Source organism: Xiphophorus maculatus, chromosome 8 (genome assembly GCF_002775205.1).
Source record: "Xiphophorus maculatus strain JP 163 A chromosome 8, X_maculatus-5.0-male, whole genome shotgun sequence".
Lineage (NCBI taxonomy): Eukaryota > Metazoa > Chordata > Actinopteri > Cyprinodontiformes > Poeciliidae > Xiphophorus > Xiphophorus maculatus.
Genome location: NC_036450.1, coordinates 25660431 through 25682069, shown reverse-complemented (window position 1 = coordinate 25682069; position 21639 = coordinate 25660431). Strand labels below are relative to the sequence as shown.

At 41.6% G+C, this 21639-nt stretch overlaps 2 protein-coding genes across 6 annotated transcripts in view; both read left to right on the top strand.

Moving 5' to 3' along the window:
• The window catches only part of myo18b (myosin XVIIIB), a 48421-nt gene extending 43685 nt beyond the window's left edge, over positions 1-4736 (top strand). For both annotated transcript variants that reach the window (XM_023338345.1, XM_023338344.1), the window contains 2 exons: positions 1018-1967; positions 4525-4736. In XM_023338345.1, coding sequence (XP_023194113.1) covers positions 1018-1957 — 940 coding nt within the window. In that variant the 3' untranslated portion in view covers positions 1958-1967; positions 4525-4736. The remainder of the gene's footprint in view (positions 1-1017; positions 1968-4524) is intronic.
• Positions 4737-18882: 14146 nt separating this feature from the next.
• Positions 18883-21639, top strand: part of sez6l (seizure related 6 homolog like) — a 66184-nt gene continuing 63427 nt past the window's right edge. The window contains exon 1 of one of the 4 annotated variants that reach the window (XM_023338739.1): positions 18883-19274. In XM_023338739.1, coding sequence (XP_023194507.1) covers positions 19184-19274 — 91 coding nt within the window. In that variant the 5' untranslated portion in view covers positions 18883-19183. The remainder of the gene's footprint in view (positions 19275-21639) is intronic. The other 3 variants (XM_023338738.1, XM_023338737.1, XM_023338736.1) reach the window with 3 other exon arrangements.

Sequence of the window (21639 nt, the reverse complement as noted above, 5' to 3'; positions counted from 1 at the left end):
TTTAGTCTTACAGTTTAACAATCTGTTAGAAAAATTAAAATTATTTTTTATTAATGTTTTTTAAAAGGGACAGTATTACGTGAAATTGATATTTTTTTTAGTTTTAGTTGTAATGCTGTTCCCTTGTCAAAAACACCTTGAGTGTTGCCTTGATTCTTTCATGCATGTTTGAGAAATCCTTTAATCTCCATGGCAACCATTGAGCTGTGCAAAACACCTGACTGGACCTAGCTCTGCCTTTGATTCACAGCTCCACCTTTCTGCTGCAGTCGCCAAGCTTCAGAGCTTCTGCCTCACAAAGCAACCGTCCCTACAACCTCCCCACTCAGCTCCTTCAGACTAGCCAGCAGCAATTAGCAAACACCTGGTGGAACGGTGCATCTGCTGAGCTCATTATAGGAGCAACTCTGGTAAAAACGTTGTTAAAAGGTTAATAGAGGAGCCATGTTGTGATGACTTCCTAAAGGCGGAGTTTCAGAAACAGCTGGAGATTCTTAAAGACACAGAACCCCAATGTCAAGTTGTTAAATTACAATGTCAAATTTCTTTTGATATATACAGAATTCTTTAAACAGGTGACAGTCACTTCATTGTGCTATAAAATTATGTTAAATGTCTGGAAAACACATAACACTGCTACTTTAAGCCACTTTTTCATTAATTTGGAGGAATGCTGAGGGTCATCGTCCATTGAGAAGATGACTTTATGCCGAGGCCATAACTTCTTGGCTTGTGATGCTGCTTCATCTCCACATGATGTAAAGTCACAACACAACACATGTGATTGTCCACTGCTGATGTGTGCTGGTCCAGGAGGAGTGAATGCTGCAATCAGTGACTTGAGGCAATCTAAATGCAAATGAAAAAAAAAAGGGATTGGCTAAAGTAGGCAGGTCAAAGCTTTAGGAGTACTGGAAAAAGGAAAACTGGACTCAAAACTCTGTCTATAATACTAATAAATATGATAGTGCTGTGATCAGGTACTGTAATAGACGTCTTTCTGTTATCCATCTGCAGTTCTTGTTTGGACCCTGACGATGAGGGCTCTGAGGCCGGCGGTGTTGGTGGCGCTGGCGGTGCCAGACATCTCAGCCGGGCTCCGTCCTCCTCGGCGCTGTCCGAGCTGCTGGATGGACTCCGGAAACGCAGGGCGAGCACAGAGGTGGCGGACGGGGCTGGCAGCGCCGTGTCCCTTCCCATTTACCAAACCACCGGAGCCTCCACTCTCAGGCGGAGGTCATCGGCTCTTTCCCTCGGTCCGGCGGATGTCCAGGAGCTCCGGCCTGGCCCTGGCATCCTGAAACCGCCGTCCCCTCTGCTGCCGCGCGCTGCCAGCTCTCGCTCCGTCGCCGACTCAGAAAAGCTCCCTCGCTTCAACTCGAGCGGCTCGGCCTCCTCGCTCCCGTCCCTGCCTCGCCTCTCCTCTCTGTCTTCTTCTCTTGCCGCCCGCCATCCTCCTCCGCCCCTGTCCATCCCCGAGGAGGACCAAGACGAGCCCCTGCACTCGGCGGCCGCTCCCTTCCAACGCTCCCCACAGCCGCTGCGGCGGTGCATGCTGGAGAGCGTCGCGGCTGCTACAGACGGAGGCGAGGGGTCCCTGGTGTCGGAACCCATGGTCTTCCAAAACCGGCGTCTGACCGGCGGCTGCGACGACGCTGCCTCAGACATCCTGCCCGCCATCCGCAGGGCCCAGTCCACCAGCAGCCTGGCCAGCTCTATCAGAGGAACCAGGAGGGCGCTGAGCGTCCACTTCGGAGAGCTGCCCCCATCCACACGCAGCAGGAAGAGCTCTGAGACGGAGTCGTCCAGTTCAGGCGGGTCAGGGGGAAGCTCCCAGGGCAGCGGGCCGCGGCGGAGGCTGGAGCGACCGCAGGGACAGAGACTGGAGGCGGAGGGGAGCGAGGGGGGAGACGTGGCTTCAGTCATGAAGAAGTACCTGAGGAAGGAGGTCGACTAATGCAGGCCAGGTGAGCTGTAGACAGGAAATGGAGCGCCGGGTTTCCCTCAGTGTTTCATAAGCCTGGCAGGCCACCAGGCTGTATTTCCTCCCCCACCAGGCTGAGCATTGTTTGTTCGTTTGAAATCGTTTATTTTTATACACCAGGAACATTAACTGTGTTTCCACTACAATCTTTGTCTATATTCTGCTAATGTTTAAGAAACACAACTTTGCAATTGTGGTGTTTCCATTAAATAAAAATGAAATTCAAATCACATGTGAATAAACTTGTTCCCATGATAAGTTATTAAAATTATGGCCGCAATGGATGTAAACAGTTACATGAGATATATTCATAATACAGCCATGATGCTAACGCTCAACATCTGTCAGCCAATCAGAGGAGACGTCAACGTCTCATTCAGGTTTTGGAGCGATAGGCCCCGCCTACCTGGAAATAGTTTTGGGAAAATTCTAATCTGTGATTTTACAGAAGAGTTATGGATTCAACACACTGGAGTGATACACAACTTTTTATGAACTGTGTGATTCTGTGAGCTGTAGTGGAGGCAGATGCAGCATCACCTCTTGCTACTTCCTGGCGGGTTCCGGTTAGCCGGATGTTACTACTGGATCTCCACCAGTAGTAACATCCGGCTGTTGATCACGTGACTCGTGTGTTGTGAAAAATGTTTCTCGATGCGGCCAGACAAAAAGCACCTGAACATGAGGGTTTTTTTTTTTTTTTTTTTTTTTTTAGAAATTGACGTGTTCTCATCATGCAAATTTATTTTAATAACTTCATTTTGCACAGTTGTAGAGTTGCAGACAGAACAGACGGATAAAGCGCGGTTTCTGTTTTTTTTTTTTTTTTTTGGAATGGTGTGTACCAGTTTCGCCGTCCCTGCATCCGCCCGTCGGCCTCACGCTAATATTTCCAAATTGCGACTCCAGTGAACCTCTGGAATTTTTTTTTAATAACTTTTAACATTTAACTCAAAAACGCGTCGGGCCGCTGGTGGACCGCCCTGCTGCCAGGCTTCGCAGGTTTCCGGGGGAAACCCTGGAGTGGCGTCTGAGGGAACGTTTTCATTCACACATCAGGTTATTCATGCATCAAATGACTCCAATATCTGGGCCATATTTCCCAAAAGCATCTTAAGCTGATTGAGAAATCCAGCGGAGGGATCACTGCTGAAGTCACACCAGTGCAGCGTTTTATATATTCATGACTTAAAACAGGCAGGTCCCTTATCAACAAATGAGCCACCAGCTTTGGCTGTTACTGATCCCACAGCATATTACTGTGTGCTGAAGACTTGCTTCTATTTCTGTAAAATATTGAAGTTCCTCTGAATTCCACACACATTCAGAGGAACTATATCAAATTCTCACGGCTAATCGAAACCCATAATTTAGCTTATATTAGGAGTTGAATACCACATGAGACCAAAAGAAATTTGTAAATGGGTTTTATTGATTAATCACATTTTTTTGATTTATGAAGATTTTATATGTGGAACATTGTGATTTTTTTTTCACCAATGCACTCACTGTGTAGTGTAGGTCAACTCTACACTAACATTATTTTCTTTATGACGAGAAAAAAAAGTCATTTTACAAGATTACAGTTATAATACAATAAAGTCAAAATAATACGAGTATAAAGTTTTTGTATTACCACAATAAGGTTATAATATTAGGAGAATAAAGTTTATCAGGACTCCCAACATGAAAATAATAATAATAACAAACTAAAATGAGCAATGTTGAGCATCTGGTAACGTTATACTTTGTTTTTGGTTTTACAAATGAAGAAATATCTAATCTGTTAACATCGGCATCAAATTATTATCAGTAGCAGGACTTTAAATGACGCATCGTGCCAACAAATATATGTGTGATTTTAATTTTGTTTATTTAATGGAAACATAAATGGGAAGTAATGTTTTATTGACAGAATATTGAGAAATTTTGCGCACTTTTGTAATGGAAACTCAGCTAGTGAGAACATACTGTAAAGTTATGTCTTTTCATATAATGTACTCTGGTTGGCTTTTATTTCAAGGCTAAAAATTCAATTTAAAAATACAGTATATCCAAAAACAAAACTTTTTTTGCAGATTGTTTTATTTATTTATTTTCTAAATCCATCCATGCACTTTTATTATCATTGTTAATTTTTTTGCCTGAAGAACTATATGAATGTGTTCAGAACACGGCTTTAAGGAGAAAAATGTGATCATTATCAGGGAAACGCAGCCATGATTATTTTGGCAGCGCTGCGCAGCAACCATCAACCACGGCCATTAATCACATAAAACAGAACAAAATCATGTAATTTTCTCCCAAATGAGCTGCTCCTGCTGAGGGTCGGTGTAGCTTGACTCAGGCAGAATTAAAGAGGCCTCTTCGTTTCCAGGCCCGGCTGAATATGAGGAGAGGTTCTCAGGTGGTAGACGGATCCAGGCCCGGGCTTGTATCTGCAGCTGAACATCATCACACCCTGCTTTCACGTCAACCTCTCTGTTCTGACCATCATGTTCTATTATGCTTTTTTTTTTTCTTTTTTAATATCCCATCAGCCTCCTCGTGTGTTGGCTTCCAGCTGTGAGCTTCAAAGAGACTTGCAGACCACAGGATGCTGAATGAAATGCTTTGGAAGTCGACGCTGATGCTTTGGACTCGTCATCCGAATATTAAAGCCACAGGGAAAACAAAAAAACAAAAAAAACACGCTCTCTGTATTTTCAAATATGTTCTGTTTGTATATGATTAAAAATGAATGAATAATTTTTGAGTTGTGTCTCTGTGCATTTCTTACTTTGAGCCTTTCATTTGAGTCCATACAGTGCATGTTGCTGTTCTTTTTCATTTTTAAAAAAATCCTTTTTTGCTCAGAAAAAATGTTCTTACACATATGCAAAATGTGCTTCACACTTAATGTGTGGAATTTTTATAAAGATATGTTTATTCCATATCTATTCAAGCTGTCACCATGTTGTGACAGTTTGGTATCAGAGATCATTTGTGAAAAAATGTAGCTTCTCCCAGTGTTACTGTCGTGGTCCTCAAAAAGGCACCACTTCCGGTCAAAAACAACCAATCAGAGCCAGGAGGAGGGTCTTAGAGCTGCTAATCATCCTTTTGTACGCTGCTCAATGTGTTAACGGTGGAAAAATAACTTACCGTTACAGGAAAACCATTTATCTGCCATCATCGGTGGCTATGCTAACTAGCCTGAACAGTTGTGGTGAACCAGCTATAGCGCAGCAAAAAGCAACAGTGAGCATGAGAGTGATTGACAGCACTAAGACCCTCCTCCTGGCTCTGATTGGTTGTTTCTGACTGAGTGGTGTGGCAAAAAAAAAGAAAAAAAATTATAATAAATGTTATACTGCAGCTTTAAGGCACCATCTAAAAACACTTACAACTGCCTATTTTAATACTTCAAATACTCAGAGTGGAAACCATCTTGGCACTACAACAGAAGATAACTACAGTTTTTCTGATAGCCACTCTTGGGCTACAGCCAATCAGCACCTTAGCAAATAAGTGGTGCTCCTGAATCGGCTGCTTTACAAACACCAGCTTAGAAAACTGCCTTTTATGTCAAATATTTTAAATATACTCAACACAAAAAATCAGTGAGTAGGCAAATTTCCTGCAAATAATGTAGAGTTTCCACACAAAAAAATCTAGGAATAGGTGAATTAACAGATTGAAGTCAGAGGTCTCATTAATATGTCAGTGGATCATTAATATGACTCAAATTGAACTTTCTTTGTTGAAAACTGTCTCTGTGGCCTCATAGATAAAATCCTTTACCGTCCCACGGTGGGGAAATTCAGTTGCAACAAGTTAAAGTGAAAGTTGTGATGTTCTGTCTTCTTAATGACTGGATGCCTGCTGATCAAACTGCATTTGCTAAAATGTCAAATGTGTAAGAATTCCACTCATATTTCGACTCAGCTGCTCATCCTCCTTTCTGGATATGAACCAGAATAATGGAGTATCAGCTTGATTGTAATGTGCAGAAATAATTCCTCGCTGAGTGCAAGTGTGCATCTTGGTTCAATGGGTTCATCAGTGAACACGCTTCCGCGAGTGCCTGGTTAGTGATCGAGTAGGTGTGAAGCGTTGTAAAATTTTGCTCTCAGCTTGGAGAACCCGCTCGTCTGTGCTTCTGTCTGCTCAGGGTCATGTTCCACCAACACGATGCTGCGGTTCCTGCGTGTGGACTCTTTCTCTCTCACATTGCTTCGCCAGAATGTACCAACACTGGTAACTAAAAGACTCCAGCTATCTCAGAAAACAGTAGCTTGTTCCAGGAGCATTTATTGTGCGTAATGTGATCTACCCTGGCTCTGGTTGGAGACGGACTGGTGAAATCCAGACAGCTGTAACCATATGAAAGAGAACTCCTGGAAAAATAGTAGAGGAACAACTTTTTTTTTCAGTTTTTCCTGTAACTAGAGCAGTGTTAAAATATGTTGCATGTTGTGCTATCAAAGAGTCGTATCAAAAGACTGAATAAACATGCTAATGTTAGCTTAGCACAGAACAATGCTATGGGAGAAAAGGTATTGGCTTAGAGTCATGGTGAATAATGAAGATCTAACTGTTCACATTGTCCTCTGCATAACGACAATGAGCTTTGTACCCGTGTTATATCACATATTAATGTTCATGGAGTCACTTCATCGTATCTTATAGACAACTGAACTTTCATTTGTCATTGATGATTCGGTCGCATCTCTGCTGACATCTAGAGATTCTTTTCCTGAATTCAGTGCCTGAATTTCAAAGATTAAAGGCGCGGCGCTACAAGACTCAAAGACGCTGCACAGTGGGATTAAGAGTAAAACATATTGAAGAACTCCAGAAGCAGCTAGAAGAGATGAAACTCTTAGACTGCATATTTATTCACTCTTACAGTCTATCTGTAAGCATGGAGCTTATGGATAAACTGTAGAGCATGTAGTGTTCTCTTCCAACCTGCTTTACAGTAACTATTTGATTAAATGTTTTCACTTCCAAGTTCTTTAACGCACACTTGGATTATGCCTACAACATTTTGAGCATTTTGCGCTTCTTCTTGTTTAAATGGTTTTACAAATGCAGCTCGTGGCCTACTTTAGCACCTCGAAGTGACGCAGGTGTCATGCAGCCGAGTTTGCTGATTGGCCAAGAGTCTTGACCTATTTATCCCAAGAGGTTTTTTCAAGATTTCCGACTAGTTGAGAAGTGAGTGTAGATGCTGTATAGAGCTTATGGATAGACAAAATTCATTGTTTGTCACAGACATTAAAACATATACAAAGTACAAACGAATGTAGAATTCGTTTTGAGTCCACATATGAGGACAGTAAGTGACGATGGGAAAGTAAGTGGAACTCCTTGTTTTTTCGTACAAACCTGGCAACTAAAACGGATTCTATTCCATTTTCAAAAAGCCCATTCATCCATCCATCCATTCATCCATCCATCCATTCATCCATTCATCCACCCATCATCCAGCAGGATTGTTTTGTTAGACTAATAGGTCCAGAAGGGAAACCCAAATATCCTCATGTTTGCTCAAATTATATCTGTCTGATAATAAAACTTGTTAATTATCAAGTTTTATCATGTCGATGTTCCGAAGTATTTAAATGTAACAAAATAAAGTAAAACAAGAAATCTGTAAGGAGCAGTATACTTTTTCACAGCACTCTTGTACTTCAGTGGCAGCAGTCTGAGGGAAGCAATGAACGCGCAGCGGAACAGCGAGCTCTCATTAGGAGCTGAACAGCTGCACATTAGGTAGCCTATGCCACGTCAGTGGAGGAGCCTCCTCTGTGACTACATCCCCGCTGCATCAGATCCTCTCGGCTCCATCCGGGCTGAGCAGGAGTCCCGTTCACTGAGGCCGCTGCTGCCGCTCCGAGTTACAGCTACAGGACCGGCGGCCTCTGACTCTGATGCGTCTCATATCAAGTCATGCAATCAAACACGCTGTCAGCAGCTAACGACTTCGGTTAAATCCTGTTTCCCCGAGACTTGCTAATAAAATTGATGACAGAAGGCAATAAAATGTAAATGATATGTGCGCGTGCCGAAAGCATTCCTTTGTTGAGTGAGTCTCGGTTCATATCAGGTTTTTCTAGGTGAGATCTGACTGACTGCAGGCCGGTGGCACCAAATGTTGCTTGTTAGAGACGGTAAGAGGAGCAATGCAGGTTCTCCACTTTAGCAATTTTTCTTTGCCTCAGGACATCTCATGCTGAGAGCTGGACACCCCCACTGAGACGGCCCGCATTGCAGGATGTGTATAGAAAGGAAGGTGTCAGTGGAAGGAAAATACAAGCTTTGATAGATAGATAGATAGATAGATAGATAGATAGATAGATAGATAGATAGATAGATAGATAGATAGATAGATAGATAGATAGATAGATAGATAGATAGATAGATAGATAGATAGATAGATAGATAGATAGATAGATAGATAGATAGATAGATAGATAGATAGATAGATAGATAGATAGATAGATAGATAGATAGATAGATAGATCTTTATTGTCATTGTCACAAGAACAACGAAATTTGTGTTTTGGTCTTTAAGCCGATATAGAACAGAAGAGGTTATCGGCCATAAATGACCCAGAAGCCAGTATTTTAAATCCCCTGTTCAATGACCGAACATATTAGCCTCAGTAGCTTCAATACATTAGCTGCGTTTCCATTATAGATGTGCGCTAATTCTGCTAACGTCATAAAAAGACAATTTCGCAAGTGCGGTGTTTCAATTAAATAAGAAATAAAAATTTTAAAAAATCACATGTGAATAAGCTTGTTTGGGCGAAAAGTCAGGAATAATTATGAATGAAAAGCTCTGCCATATCGTTTAAAAAAAATGTTTAAACATGTTAAACCCATAGGGGGCAGTGTGGCGCAAAGCTAAAACCTGTCAGCCAATCAGATTGCTTCAAAACAATCACAACTTCCTGGCAGGAATGGGCTCTTTGCACCTCAGCTTCCGCGTTCGGGGAAAAGCGGCTCAATCGTTTCCGATCTATTGCAAAAGGCTCTTTCCACTGGGTGTTTGCAGGGCTTGTCCAAGGTAACAATTAATGATGTACATCGATCCGAAGCCGACAAGTAAGCTGGAGAAAGGTTTTAAGATGTTCGCCTCCTTGTACACAGATACGAAGGTGAGATTTACTTTCTTTAAACTTTGTGGCTAACATTAGCTTTAGCTTATGCTAGACATTTTTCTTGTAAAAATGTGCTATTTAAGTATCTAAACATTTTTCATCATTCATTAACGGACAATGTTTTTACCTTGTTTTCAAGTATATTATGTACATTTATTATCGAGAGCCCATTAAACACGATGCCAGGAGTTTCATTTGTATGGACGGTTATATACGCTGACAGCATTAAAATAATGTATTAGAATATGAAGTTATTAAAAACAGAAGATGATGTTGATAGTCAATCGTGTCAAAGCAAGTGGATATATAAGCGCATTATTTGTTTTTCTGTAATGCATGGGAACCTAAATCTATGTTTTCTCAAACACTAATACAGAGTTCTCTCAAATCTTCACTTTTTATAAATAATCGTTCTCAGTGACAACAAAGAGTATAACAATGTTTTCCCAGATATCCAGTTAAGTTTGGGCTTTAGAGCATTACCAACATCTGGTAACTAAAGGTGATTTTATTTTCTCTGTAGCCTCACAGGAAACTAAGGAAACTAAAGAAAATAAAGATATTTTTCAATATTATATAAAGTGTCTCTGCACACAACATTTATTCATATCAGACTATTGTAAAAAAAAAAAACCAACAACAACAACAACAACAACAACAAAAATAGACACAACCCACCCTCCCCAAAAACCCCAACAATTTAAAAAGTAGTTTATTATATACTATCATCTATTTAAAAAAAAAAAAAAAAAGCTTCACAGTGCTGAACTGACTCCCAGTCTGCAGCTGCTGGTCCACTTTGTGTGACCTGCTCTGCACCACTGGCTGTCTGCTGCTGGATCCCAGAGAATAATTACATGTTGGTTTTCAGTTCAACATCAAGCTGATGTAAATGAGCTTCAGTTCATCTTTGAGGTCTACAAACGTTGTTGCCTTGTTCTGGCTCACCTGTTTGCGCTCTGCTATCTTTTGCCACAGCAAACAAGAAGCTGTGACCTGCAGGCCTCTGCTGTGTAGTGCAACGGAGCCATGTGCTGTCAGAGCGTTCATCTCACTGCAAAGGCTTACCGACTCCCCAGCCGACCTCCCGCCTTCCTTCTCACAGGAATTTGTAAAGAAAACACAACAGCGGCAGGAGAGCTAGGACCAATGGCTGTAAAGCAAAGAGATAAAAGAGATGAGATTGGGCTTAAGATGGAGATGGAGGAGAAGGAGGGATTGTAGATTACAAAGAGAATCAGATAGGATCAGGATAGATGAGACAAGGAGCGAGCCGGGGACGGTTGGCGGGGCGGGGTGGGGGGAGTGATGCTTCTCAGAACGAACGATATCTCTTCTCCCTCTAAAGCCGCCGTCTAATCATTTCATTCTTTGTTTGGCAGAGATGGAGGAGGCATGCAGCTCTGACTGCCTCAGCACATAAAGGCAAAAGTTTAGGAATTTTTTACATGGTGCTGATGATTCTGTTCAGAGTCGAAAGATGGTATAAAACAGCAGAACGGTGTACGAATTACATGACTATGTCTTTTATAAATGTATATATAAAGTGCAACATGGGAAATGAGTATATTTTTGTGGTTAGGACAGACAATCAGTTTACAATGTCAGACAAAAATGAGTTATGACTTTATTCTTTAAATGCCGAAAAGCCGTAAAAGTGGCCTTACATGAAAAGTAAATGCTGCCACTGTTGGCAACATCAGTCATCCAGTGGTACTGATAACTGGAAATGAGTCTTTAAAGGGGCAGTATGTAACTTTTATTTATTTATCCATCCATCCATCCATCCATCTTCTAACACCCTTGTCTCTAGTGGGGTCAGCAGGGGTGCTGGTGCCTATCTCCAGCTAACGTTACAGGCGAGAGGTGGGGTCACCCTGGACAGGTTGCCAGTCTGTTGCTGGGCAACTTTTATTTAAAAACAAAACAAAAAAATAAGTAGTTGTTGATACTGTCACTATGCTGTGACAGGATGGCGTGGAACAGATTATCTGTGAAAAACTAAAAATCAAGCTCCTCTGGATTCTCCCAGCGCTAGCTCCAATCAATTAGAGTGAGGAGGCGGATCTTAGCGTTGTCAATCAAGCCTGTGTGTCCAAAAATGGTATATCACTCAAGTTTATGTGTGGGAAAACAGACAAGCGAGTTATTTTTGACAATATAGTGTACATGTGTAAAATAAATAATTTAAAAAATCCAGTTATTAACTCTGTGCCTGATATCTGAGACCCGACTACGAGCCATGCTGCCTCCAGTGCTGCGGTGACAGAGCGGGGTGGGGAGGGTGAACGCTGGGGGCTCTCCATGGAAACGGCTGTCAACTGTCCTCACTTAGACAGAGACATTTAGTATTTGAAAAAGCATTTGTGCGAGCTGAGCAGTGAAAACATATCTGGAGCTTTCAAAGTCTGAGAGCGCTGAGGCTGCTCTGTGGAAAATTGGACTTCTTTGTGCCAAGAGAATTTGTCTTGCCTGTGTAATGAGCTTTAAATGCTTAAAAATGAAGTCAGGCAAGGCAACAGTGTGCCACACTAGCAAGAGAGATGCTAGGGGTGGCCTGCCATCTGTTAGCAGATCACTCTATCTGCAGTGACTCCTTATCAACAGGAGGCACAAAGACCTCGTGCACACAGAATACACAAAACAGATTTCACAAACCTTTCTAAAGTGGATATTTCCCCTTGGTAGTACTGATGGGCCACTCTATTAATGAAGATGACTTGCTAAAGTTCAAAGCGAGGGTCAGAATGGGGAAGAAAGAGGATTTAAATGACTATTAAAGTGGCATGTTTACTAGTGCAAAACAAGACGGTGCAGAATCAAACAAGTTTACACAAAAATGTCACAGTTTGCACTGTAACATTTTTGGCCCAAAAGGTTTTAGTGTTTAGTTATTCTTCGCCAAAGTTACCATAGGCAACTAAAGTTAACAAAGTAACAAAAACCTTGTTTTTGTTACTTTTCAATTTCCTAGAAATTGAAAAAATATTTCTATTAACTGAAATAAATAAAAACTATAACTAACTGAAACTATGCCATATGTTTATAAAGCTACCTAAAACATACTGAAATTATAGCTATAATGTCCTTAATTTTAATGTTAAGGATTCTGTTTATTAGCCGTTTGAACTTATGTGAAATTGATTTTTCTTTTTTCACAGCTGGCAGCCGTTGATACATTTCTCTTCTCCGTTCTCCTCCCGGAGTCGATGATGCTTCTATACGCAAAATGTCGACAGCAAAAGTTGGGAGAAAACATCAGGGTGAGCTGCTATTCAACAATAATAATACAGTTTCTAAAAATGGTGTCTTCTGTTGAGTATTCATTACCCAAACAATGTAAACGTAATCACAATGCAATATTTTGACCTTTGTGAATTTTGCACCTAAAATTAACCAAGGTATGAAAAAACTAAAACTACCACTATAATTAATAACAATTAACTAATAATAACTAATATTAGTTATTAACACACTGTAAAAACTGAATTATGCAAAAGTTACAGCAAAACAAAACTGCAATACAAATCCTCTGCTCTCAGCATTAATAAATGCCACAGCTTACATGAACTTTGACCTGAGTGAAGTCCCCCCCCAATACCCCCATCTTCTTCAAATCAGACACAATTGGTGTCAAATTTTTGTGCTACGTTTGTGCAGCAAAAATGTTCATTTGTGCCACTATCATTTTAAAGATATTAAGACATTTTGCTGCACAAATGTAGTCACGTTGATTGACACCAATTTTGTCTAATTTGAAGAAGGTGTGCGGTTGACCTTTCATGACCTCTGGAAATATTTCTTAATGGCTTTAAAATTATAACGGCACAAACGGAAATTTTTGCTGCACACACCAGCACAAACGTTTGACACCATTTTTGTCAGATTGGAAGAAGGTGGGGGGGCCAACTTCACTCCGGTGAATTTTGTTGAGATTTGTGAGATTGACATAGAAGGCGCAGCTGCAGACTGATTCCAGATTCCAGAGTGAGAGGCGCACTATATTGTCTCTGTGAGCTATTTACATCAGTGGCAGAGAACATGAACCGAGCCTCAGCCGGCTCAGTTTGACCTTGAGAAAGAGTCGGCAGTTGTTTGGATTCATGGCAGAACCACGATCACCTGCAGCGCCAGAGAACACCACGCTCAGCTTTCCTGGAGCCGCTCAGCGTTTCTCAGCCGCTGCATTTATCTTTTAACCGCCTGCAGATTCCCGCTTTTTAATTGGTTCCCGTTCCCTCTGGTTGGTAACTTGTTTCGAGTAGCCAAGTGCACCACCTGCTCGGCGCCCAGCAGCAGGAACACACGGCTGCAGGAGAACATAGAGGAGCATTGAGCAGCCACAGAGCCAGATTGTTTCCCCCTGGAGTGAGAACGGAGCGCATCAAATAAAACAGAAATGCTTCTTATTCCTGGTGCTGCTCTGGTTCTGTCTGTAAAGGGATTTATTATATTTTGGTTGTTTAACACGTTTCAGATCAACTTCAGGCTTTTGATTAAACCTTCTTTCCAACTTAAAGCTATAAATAGCCGCAGAACAAACTGGCAGTATGAAAGCACGCATCCCAGGCGTTTCCTTTTGATACATGTTTTAGTACATTTTTAAGTTGAGCAAAAATAACACAACAGCCGCTCAGGGATATGAAATGCTTTTCTCCATGTGTTCTGTTTGCATTACCTGGATCTTAGCCTCCTCTGTCGCTGACACAGATTGCTGCAACATTTCACCTCCCTCCTGTCACGCTGCTTTCCTGGAACTGAATTAGAGCTGCTTTGCTGCGAGGTGTTTAAAAGTATGAAGTTGAGCAACTCTTGTAGGAAAAAAACGACCAGATAATTCTGCATTGGAAATGATTTTTTTTTTTTTTTTGCTGTAATTGGTATGGTGTAATATTCTAATCTTAAATGATGTGTTTTCATTTGCTGTAAGCAGAAAATCATTATAATTAACAGGAATAAAGGCTGTGTTAACAGGCTGTGCATAACTAATCTACACAACATGTTTTACTTCCATCCACCCCTACACACACACACACACACGCACACACACACACACACACACCTACATGCAATCACTCTCACATAGTATTCTATATTCACTTTTCTCCTGCATTGACTTCTGTTCATTTAGCCTGAGTGTGACCTTTAACCTAAAGCCTAACCACAAAACAGAACTCCTTCCTATGCAGCCTTGGCTTTGGGCATTTTCTTTTTTTAAAAATTGCTTCTCACCTGATAATGCTTCATGTAGAAAGTGTAGCTAGCACCAATAGGAAACTAAAAGTAACACTGAGAAAGGCAACATTTGAATGATAGAACATTTTATTATTTCTTTTCAAGAGAAACTAAAAATACAGTGATTTAAAGGGGCAGTGCTGTGTAAAATTGAGTGTTTTTAATCTTTACATCATGCTATAATGCTATTCCCTCATCAGAAACACCTGGAATCTTGCTTTGATTCTTTCATGAAGGTTTGAGAAATGCTTTAATCTCCACGGCAACCATCCAGCTGTGCAAAACGCCTGGGTGGACGTTCCACCCAGGCTCCACCTTCGAGACGCAGCTCCTCTTTGGAGCTACAGTTTCCAAGTTTCTGCCTCTCACAGCAGCCCTCCCCTCAACTCCTCCATTCAGCTCCTTCAGACTAGCCAGCAGCAATTAGCAAACACCTGGTGGAACTGCACATCTGCTGAGCTCATTATAGGAGCAAAGCTGGTCAAAATGTTGTTAAAGGGTTGATAGAGGAGCCATGTTGTCATGACTTCCTGAAGGTGGAGTTTCAGAAAGAGCAGGAGTTTCTTAAAGAGACAAAGACCCAAATTCAAGGCGTTCAGTTACAAAGTAAATTTTTCTTTAAGTCATATTTGATACATACAGCATTTCTGAAACAACTGAATGTGACATAGTTACTTGAATTTGCTATAAAATGATAGAATAACATAGTTATTTGTTACTTGTGCTATGAAATGGCCCTTTTTACCTGGACAATACATAAAACTGTCCCTTTAAAAGAACCCATGAAACATCTTGATCTCCTTCAGTCACGTTTATGTCACTGTTTCCATGTTGCAGGTTTACAAATTGCATTTTTTTTAGATGGCTAATGGTGAACATAAACACTGAAACAGGAATCAATTAGAATAATGATCTCTGTGAAACTTTTAGAGACAAAATGATGGAGTATCGACCACATCCTTTAATCAGCAGAGGGTAACAGAAGCAGATGCGCTGCGGCTGGCGGTGCTGCTGCGGGTGGTGCTGCTGCGGGTGGTGTTCCTGTGCTCCTCCTACAGTCTCATTGAACCTGGTTATCCCCATTTTGTCCCTGTAATGTTTAAATGACATTATAATGCATGACTGATTGTGCTGTGGTGGACAATTTTGTTATCATGCAATATATTCTGGCTTTAATAATATATTGGTCATGTCATGTTATGTCTTTGCTCTAAGTGCTTATGAACTCTCGCCAGATGAACCTGTCTGGGCTGCACAGCCAAGGCTAGAGGCTGTTTCCTGCAGCTGCATGGGAGCCAGACTGTCTCTGCTCTGTTTGGGATTCCTTATCTTCAGTGTGAAACCTGTGTGTGGTCTCTGTCTGACACACACAGCCCACTCTGAGTCTGACTTGGAGCTTTAATCTGACCTTTTCTCCAGTGTTTGACCTTGTGGCTGTCACACCATGGATATGGTATGAAACTAACCTGACTGAGTGATTTTCACCTAACAGCGCCTGGCAATTAATTTTTTCCACAGCGCAGAAATGACATAACCATCAGTGCTGAGATTGTCTTCTTTTAACTGGTAATTTGTTCTAATGAGGGAATTTTTGGTCCAGGAAATCTGGTCTGTTTGGGTCAAGCTGTGCTGGGTGTTCAGTCTCTGGCTAAAAGCTTCGGTTAGGAGCTTCAGATTTAACAAAAGCTTGCAGGCAGCGCAACTTCTTCTCCTTCACACAGAATTCAGTTGAGGTGGGTCAGGTTCTGATCAGATGTTCTGGACTTCGGATCCTTAAAGCTCTTGTCGGGTAGAAGAACCTCAAGGTTCTAATGTTACGTCTTTGTCTCAAGCTTAGGGTGAATCACACCAGTCATGTTTGGTCCAAATTAATCCAACTTCAGTCCGGTTGCTCTGAAAGTCCCGTTTGTTTGGGGAGGACCGAACGTGCGACCGAACTCTAATGCGGACCAAAAAAGCAAACTGGTCCGCCTGCAAACCCAGTGGAAGTGAACTCTGCTGCCGTTCACATGTATGAATGCCAAGCAGACCCGAGGCAGCTAAAAAAGCAAAAAGCGGACTGTAGCAGAGGGCATTCTGGGTAAATACAACCAAAAATAAACATGCCACTCTATTGCAAAATCAAATCCTTAGATTTTAAGTTTATGGATCTATTTATTAGACATGTGAACTGATGTGAAATAGATTTTTCCCCCACACTAGCAGTTTATATCAGCTGTTGATACATTGCGGTTCTCCATTCTCCTCCTGGTGGCGCTAACGCTGGTCCACAAAATGGTGACAACAGAAGTTGGGTTCAAACTCCAGAGTCAGCAGCTGTTCAACAATAACAATACATATTTTGAAGATGGTATCTAATGTTGAGTATTCATCACCCAATCAGTGTAAACATGATCATAATACAATACTTTGGCCTTCTTGAATTCTACACCTAATCAAATCAAGCAAAGTATGAAAAAAACTAAAACCGCTACTATAACAAAAACTAAGATAAAACTCAACAATATTTTAATAATGATAACTAATAAAAACTAGCAAACACTGTAAAAACTCACTAAAACTAACAGAATTGGACAAACAAAAAGTCACAATGAAATAAAACTGAACGATGCTGAAAAAACCCCAAACTATTACAACCCTGGTAATGTGTAAAATGCCCCAGGCGGAATGAGGAAGTTAATGCACGGCTTGCTCTGCCACAGCAAAGGTCACCCATCTTTGTTGAGGAGTGTGTGTGAAATGATGGGGCAGCGTGAGCAACACTACACTCTAACTCACAGGGCTTCTCCCACATCTGCTTTCATTTGTTTAAGCACACATTGTTCAGGACTTGTGGAACCACAGTGTGAACAGGCAACATAACAGCCAACTCAGCTCTGCGACTTCATCCGTAGCTACACTGAAGCAGTGTAAAAACAACCACCTAATATTTCAGGGTGTTTTTTTTTTTTGCTTTGAAATACTCTTTTATGACATGGCTACTGTTGTTGACATGTTTGTAGTTTAATGTCGTCTTCACTGTAAGTGCATCTCTGATGTGACGCAAATGTTGATGCACATTGTAGATACTTTGGTAGAAAAAAATTATGCGAAGCGACACAATTTGTCCTCTGATTCACTGATTTCAGAGTGTTGTAATCTGATGTGATTCGGTTTGACTCAATTGAGTAAAACAAAGAAATGATACTGATTTCAACAAAACAACAGCCCAGGTGTTTTTCAGATACACTCTGCGCTGGGCTGCGGCTGCCTCTAAATGCATCCCGTAATGACTTGTGCTGTGTATTTTTCAGTGATGCTATAACTGTTATTATCTATATCATTACTATATCATAGTCATAATGACTGACGGCCCTCGGCGTAATCACAGATTTGCAGCAAACACTTTAAACAGGGTAAGAAGATTAACGCTCATAAACTTTATAAGTATGATTAGAAAGATACCAAAAATCACATTTTTGGATTACTTCCGATGTCCGTCTTGGCGCCTCAATATGATTAAGTGACGTAGTTGCAAAGGGTCAATAAAGCCCTTGGCTGAACACACAGCCTTGTGGGACGCCGGTGTTGATGGAAAGAGTGGAGGAAGTGTGACTGCTTGCTCTCACACAGAGAACAAAGTCCAAACTCCAGTTACATAGGACATTGATTGGTTTCTCCAGATTGTCCTTGGGCGTGACTCTGTGTGTGTGTATATGTGTGCATGGTTGTTTATTCTAAGCATCTCTGTGTTGCCGTGGTGATCTGTCCTTGATGTACATGTGCGACCTTGCAAGGACAAACAGGTACAGACGATGGATGTGTAGACTTTTCGTTCTTGTTTTTGTTCTTCTTTTTCTTCCTGTTGCTATGATCAATCATTAAATTAACATAAAGTTTAGTTACTTAGCAACACTGAAAGCATACATAACAACTTACTTTGCAGCAGAACGCCAAACATTTTTGCATGTAAAATTTGCTTCAAATCTCTTGACCACTGGGACTCAGCCATTTGCTATAAGTACACAGTTGTACTTTGCTGCACTGTGAGCAGTGAGTACTTTTCGCTTGAAATTCAGATGCTGAGTTTTAATTTAGATATGAAACGCCATGCGCCAGCCTCCTCTGAAGGCTTCTCAGCGGTCAGCATTCATTAACCTGCAGAGTGTTCAGTCTTGCTCAGGTCTACATGGAGGCGACTGCAGTGGATTCCCACAGTGAAATACAACCAGCCTCCTCAAACAGATTACCAGCTCGGCATGAGGAAGCTCCTAACTCAACCCGTCCATCGCCTCATCCCTCCTGCAAATCTTTTCTCCCTTTCTATCTTATATAAGTGTGCAGCCCATCACCCCTGACACACACACACACACACACACACACACACACACACACACACACACACACACACACACACACACACACACACACACACACACACACACACACACACACACACACACATGCATGCTCGCCTGCTCTCTCCAAAACAAAGTTCCATTATCATTAGGGTCACATTGTGTGTCACTGTCAGTGTATGTGAGAGAAAGAGGGAGAGGGGTGAGCGGTAGGGAGAGAGGGAGGCTGCTTGTGACTGAGAATGTGAGAGAGGACAACAGAGGAGGACGGATCGGTGGCAGAAAGCAGGAGGCGCTGCTTGCAGTCAGGAGGATGCTCCTCTGACATGCGGACCTTCTCTGACGCCACCGGCTCTACCTGACCGCCGACCAGCCCGCTCACACACCGGGGAGCTCGTGGTTTTATTTTTCCTTCCCCACAGTCTCTCCGCGCCGCCGCCGCTCTCTCTTCCCCCGGACCGGCTTCTGTCGCCATGCCGCCGGCTGCCCGCTCGGTCCGACTCCGCGGCACCTTGCCTGCGGTGCTGTGGGTCTGGCTGCTGTGGAGCAGCGTCTCAGCAGGAGGTAAGGTTTTTTTTTAAATTTTTTCATTATTATTATTATTATTATTATTATTATTATTATTATTATTATTATTATTATTATTATTATTATTATCGGACGCTGCTCTTTAATCCTGTTTTTAAACTCCCATCATCTGTGTCTCGGATTGCGTCCAAGCAGATCGAGAGCAGCTTGAGTTCAGTTCTCGGCGCATCACCAACTCGCTTTATAGATATATATTTATTTTTCTCTGGGCATCCCCGACTTGTTTTCGAGTCAAATCGTGGGAGGTTTTGAGTGGATGTGGGGGGGGGGGGGGGGGGGGGGGGGGGGAGTCTGAAACAGCCCTTTTGAAGTCTTGAAATAAACGCAGGCTATTTACAGCGAGAGCGGCTCAAACCACAGAGCGAATTTTTTTTTCTTTTCTTTTTTTTTTTTTTTTGGCACGAGCGGTCCAGGGATGTGCGCGCACGCCTCCCTTAAGCCGAGGAGTGCGCGCGGAGCGGAGCCCACTCGTGTGCGTGGGAGCCTCGATCAGGCAGCAGCAGCAGCAGCAGCAGCAGCAGCAGCAGCAGCAGCAGCAGCAGCAGCAGCAGCAGCAGCAGCAGCAGCAGCAGCAGCAGCAGCAGCAGGGTGAATGCAGAGGAAGAGATCACCTGTCAACAGGCGCTGCAGTTAGACTGGCAGTCTGAGCATCAGCAGGAAAAAAATAGCAAGAACGAAGTTACACTCAATACCATGAAGAGAAAATCTTTCCAAATAGTTCTGTAGCTGTTTCCATTACAAACTCTGCTAATTTTGGAAAGAAAAAAACAAACGAACAAAAAACAAAACAAAACACAATTTCACATTTGCAGAAGAAACGCAATCAAAATCACACGTGAATAAGTCTTCAAACGATAATTTATTACAAATATTTATGCTTTACCATGATCCTTTTTCGTTGTTTGCGCCAATGGCCACATCCGGTTGTTGATCATGTGACTGGTGTGATGCGAAAAATGTGTTTCTATTGGAGTTTTGCGAAATGAGCCAATTTTTTATATGGCCAATAAACCACCTCATCATAGCATTACAATTTTTTTAATCTAAAAACGAGTTTGTTTTTTTTTTTTTTTTAAATTGGCATCTCCGTTAATCAAATTTATTTCTGAAAAATAAAATTGCACAATCCTGTGATCAATAGAAATGCAGCTGGTCACATGAAGGATGTTTGTTTCTAGACCGTTAGTGGCTTTTTGGACCTCTTACTTTATAGTTCTTAACACCATTGGAAAAATGAATAAACCAGCTAATATTATTACGCATTGAATTTCCACAACAGAACGTCACTAACTGTACATATTTTTATGTCAGTCTTTCTTGTCATTGGGTTGAAAAGTGTCTTCAGTATATTTTCCATTAAAAATCAACATCCAACAGAAGAAAAAGTATTTATCCTCTGTTTTGTAAATGTTTTGTCTGTTCTTTATTTACATATTTAGGTTAAGAGAAAGTAAAGTAGTTATTGAAGATTGACAATCCGTTTCCAGCAGTAGATGTTCATCAGAATTATAAGTTGTCTTCTTTGGATGTTTGGATTATAAAGGTTGCAGATTCTCTTTGGAATCCTACCTTGCTAATGTGGAAATGGATACATGATGTCCACGTTCACAGCTTTCCGTTTTGGATGCAACATTTCAATAAGAAAAATGAAAACAAAAGCATGAAATGTTAATGCTCAGGAAAGTTTGCTCTGCTGAGCATTTCCCCCTGATCAGCTGAGGCGATCAAAATAACTTTGGTTGATACAGTTTTCTTCATCTCTAACTGGGGCATCCCTCCGGTCTGGAGCCAAACTCAGGCTCTGCAACTAACATGATCACAGTATGCTGGGGATGACGGCTGCGACACAGTTATGGAGAAAGTGTTTTATGCAAAGGAGCCTTTTGCTGTTGCCTCATTAAAGATTTGTGGTGCATGATCATTGTGGTTGAAGCTGTAATCACTGAGGACAGTGGCACATTCTCCACAAACACATCCGTTCTGCCTCTGATGCCAGTAAAGAAATACTCAAACAGACGTTGGATTGTGACATTGTTGCTTGCAGCTCTTTGAGACCTCTGGTACGATCATCTACGTCAGGTGTGTTTATCCACTACAGCGAGCCTTGATATCTTGTTGGCATACAGTTGAAAACTTAACACACATTTTTGCAATATTAACATGTGCAACAAATATTGTGATGATGACGACATATGGTGACGGAAGTTCATCTATTGTTATAAACTCTTCATTCCATGTTAATCCCCGTTTTTGGCATGAGCCAATAGTTCTGTACGCAGCTAACCAAACAAAGGTGATAGCAGCTGCAGCTAAAAAAAAAACAACACAAGTAGCATGTTCA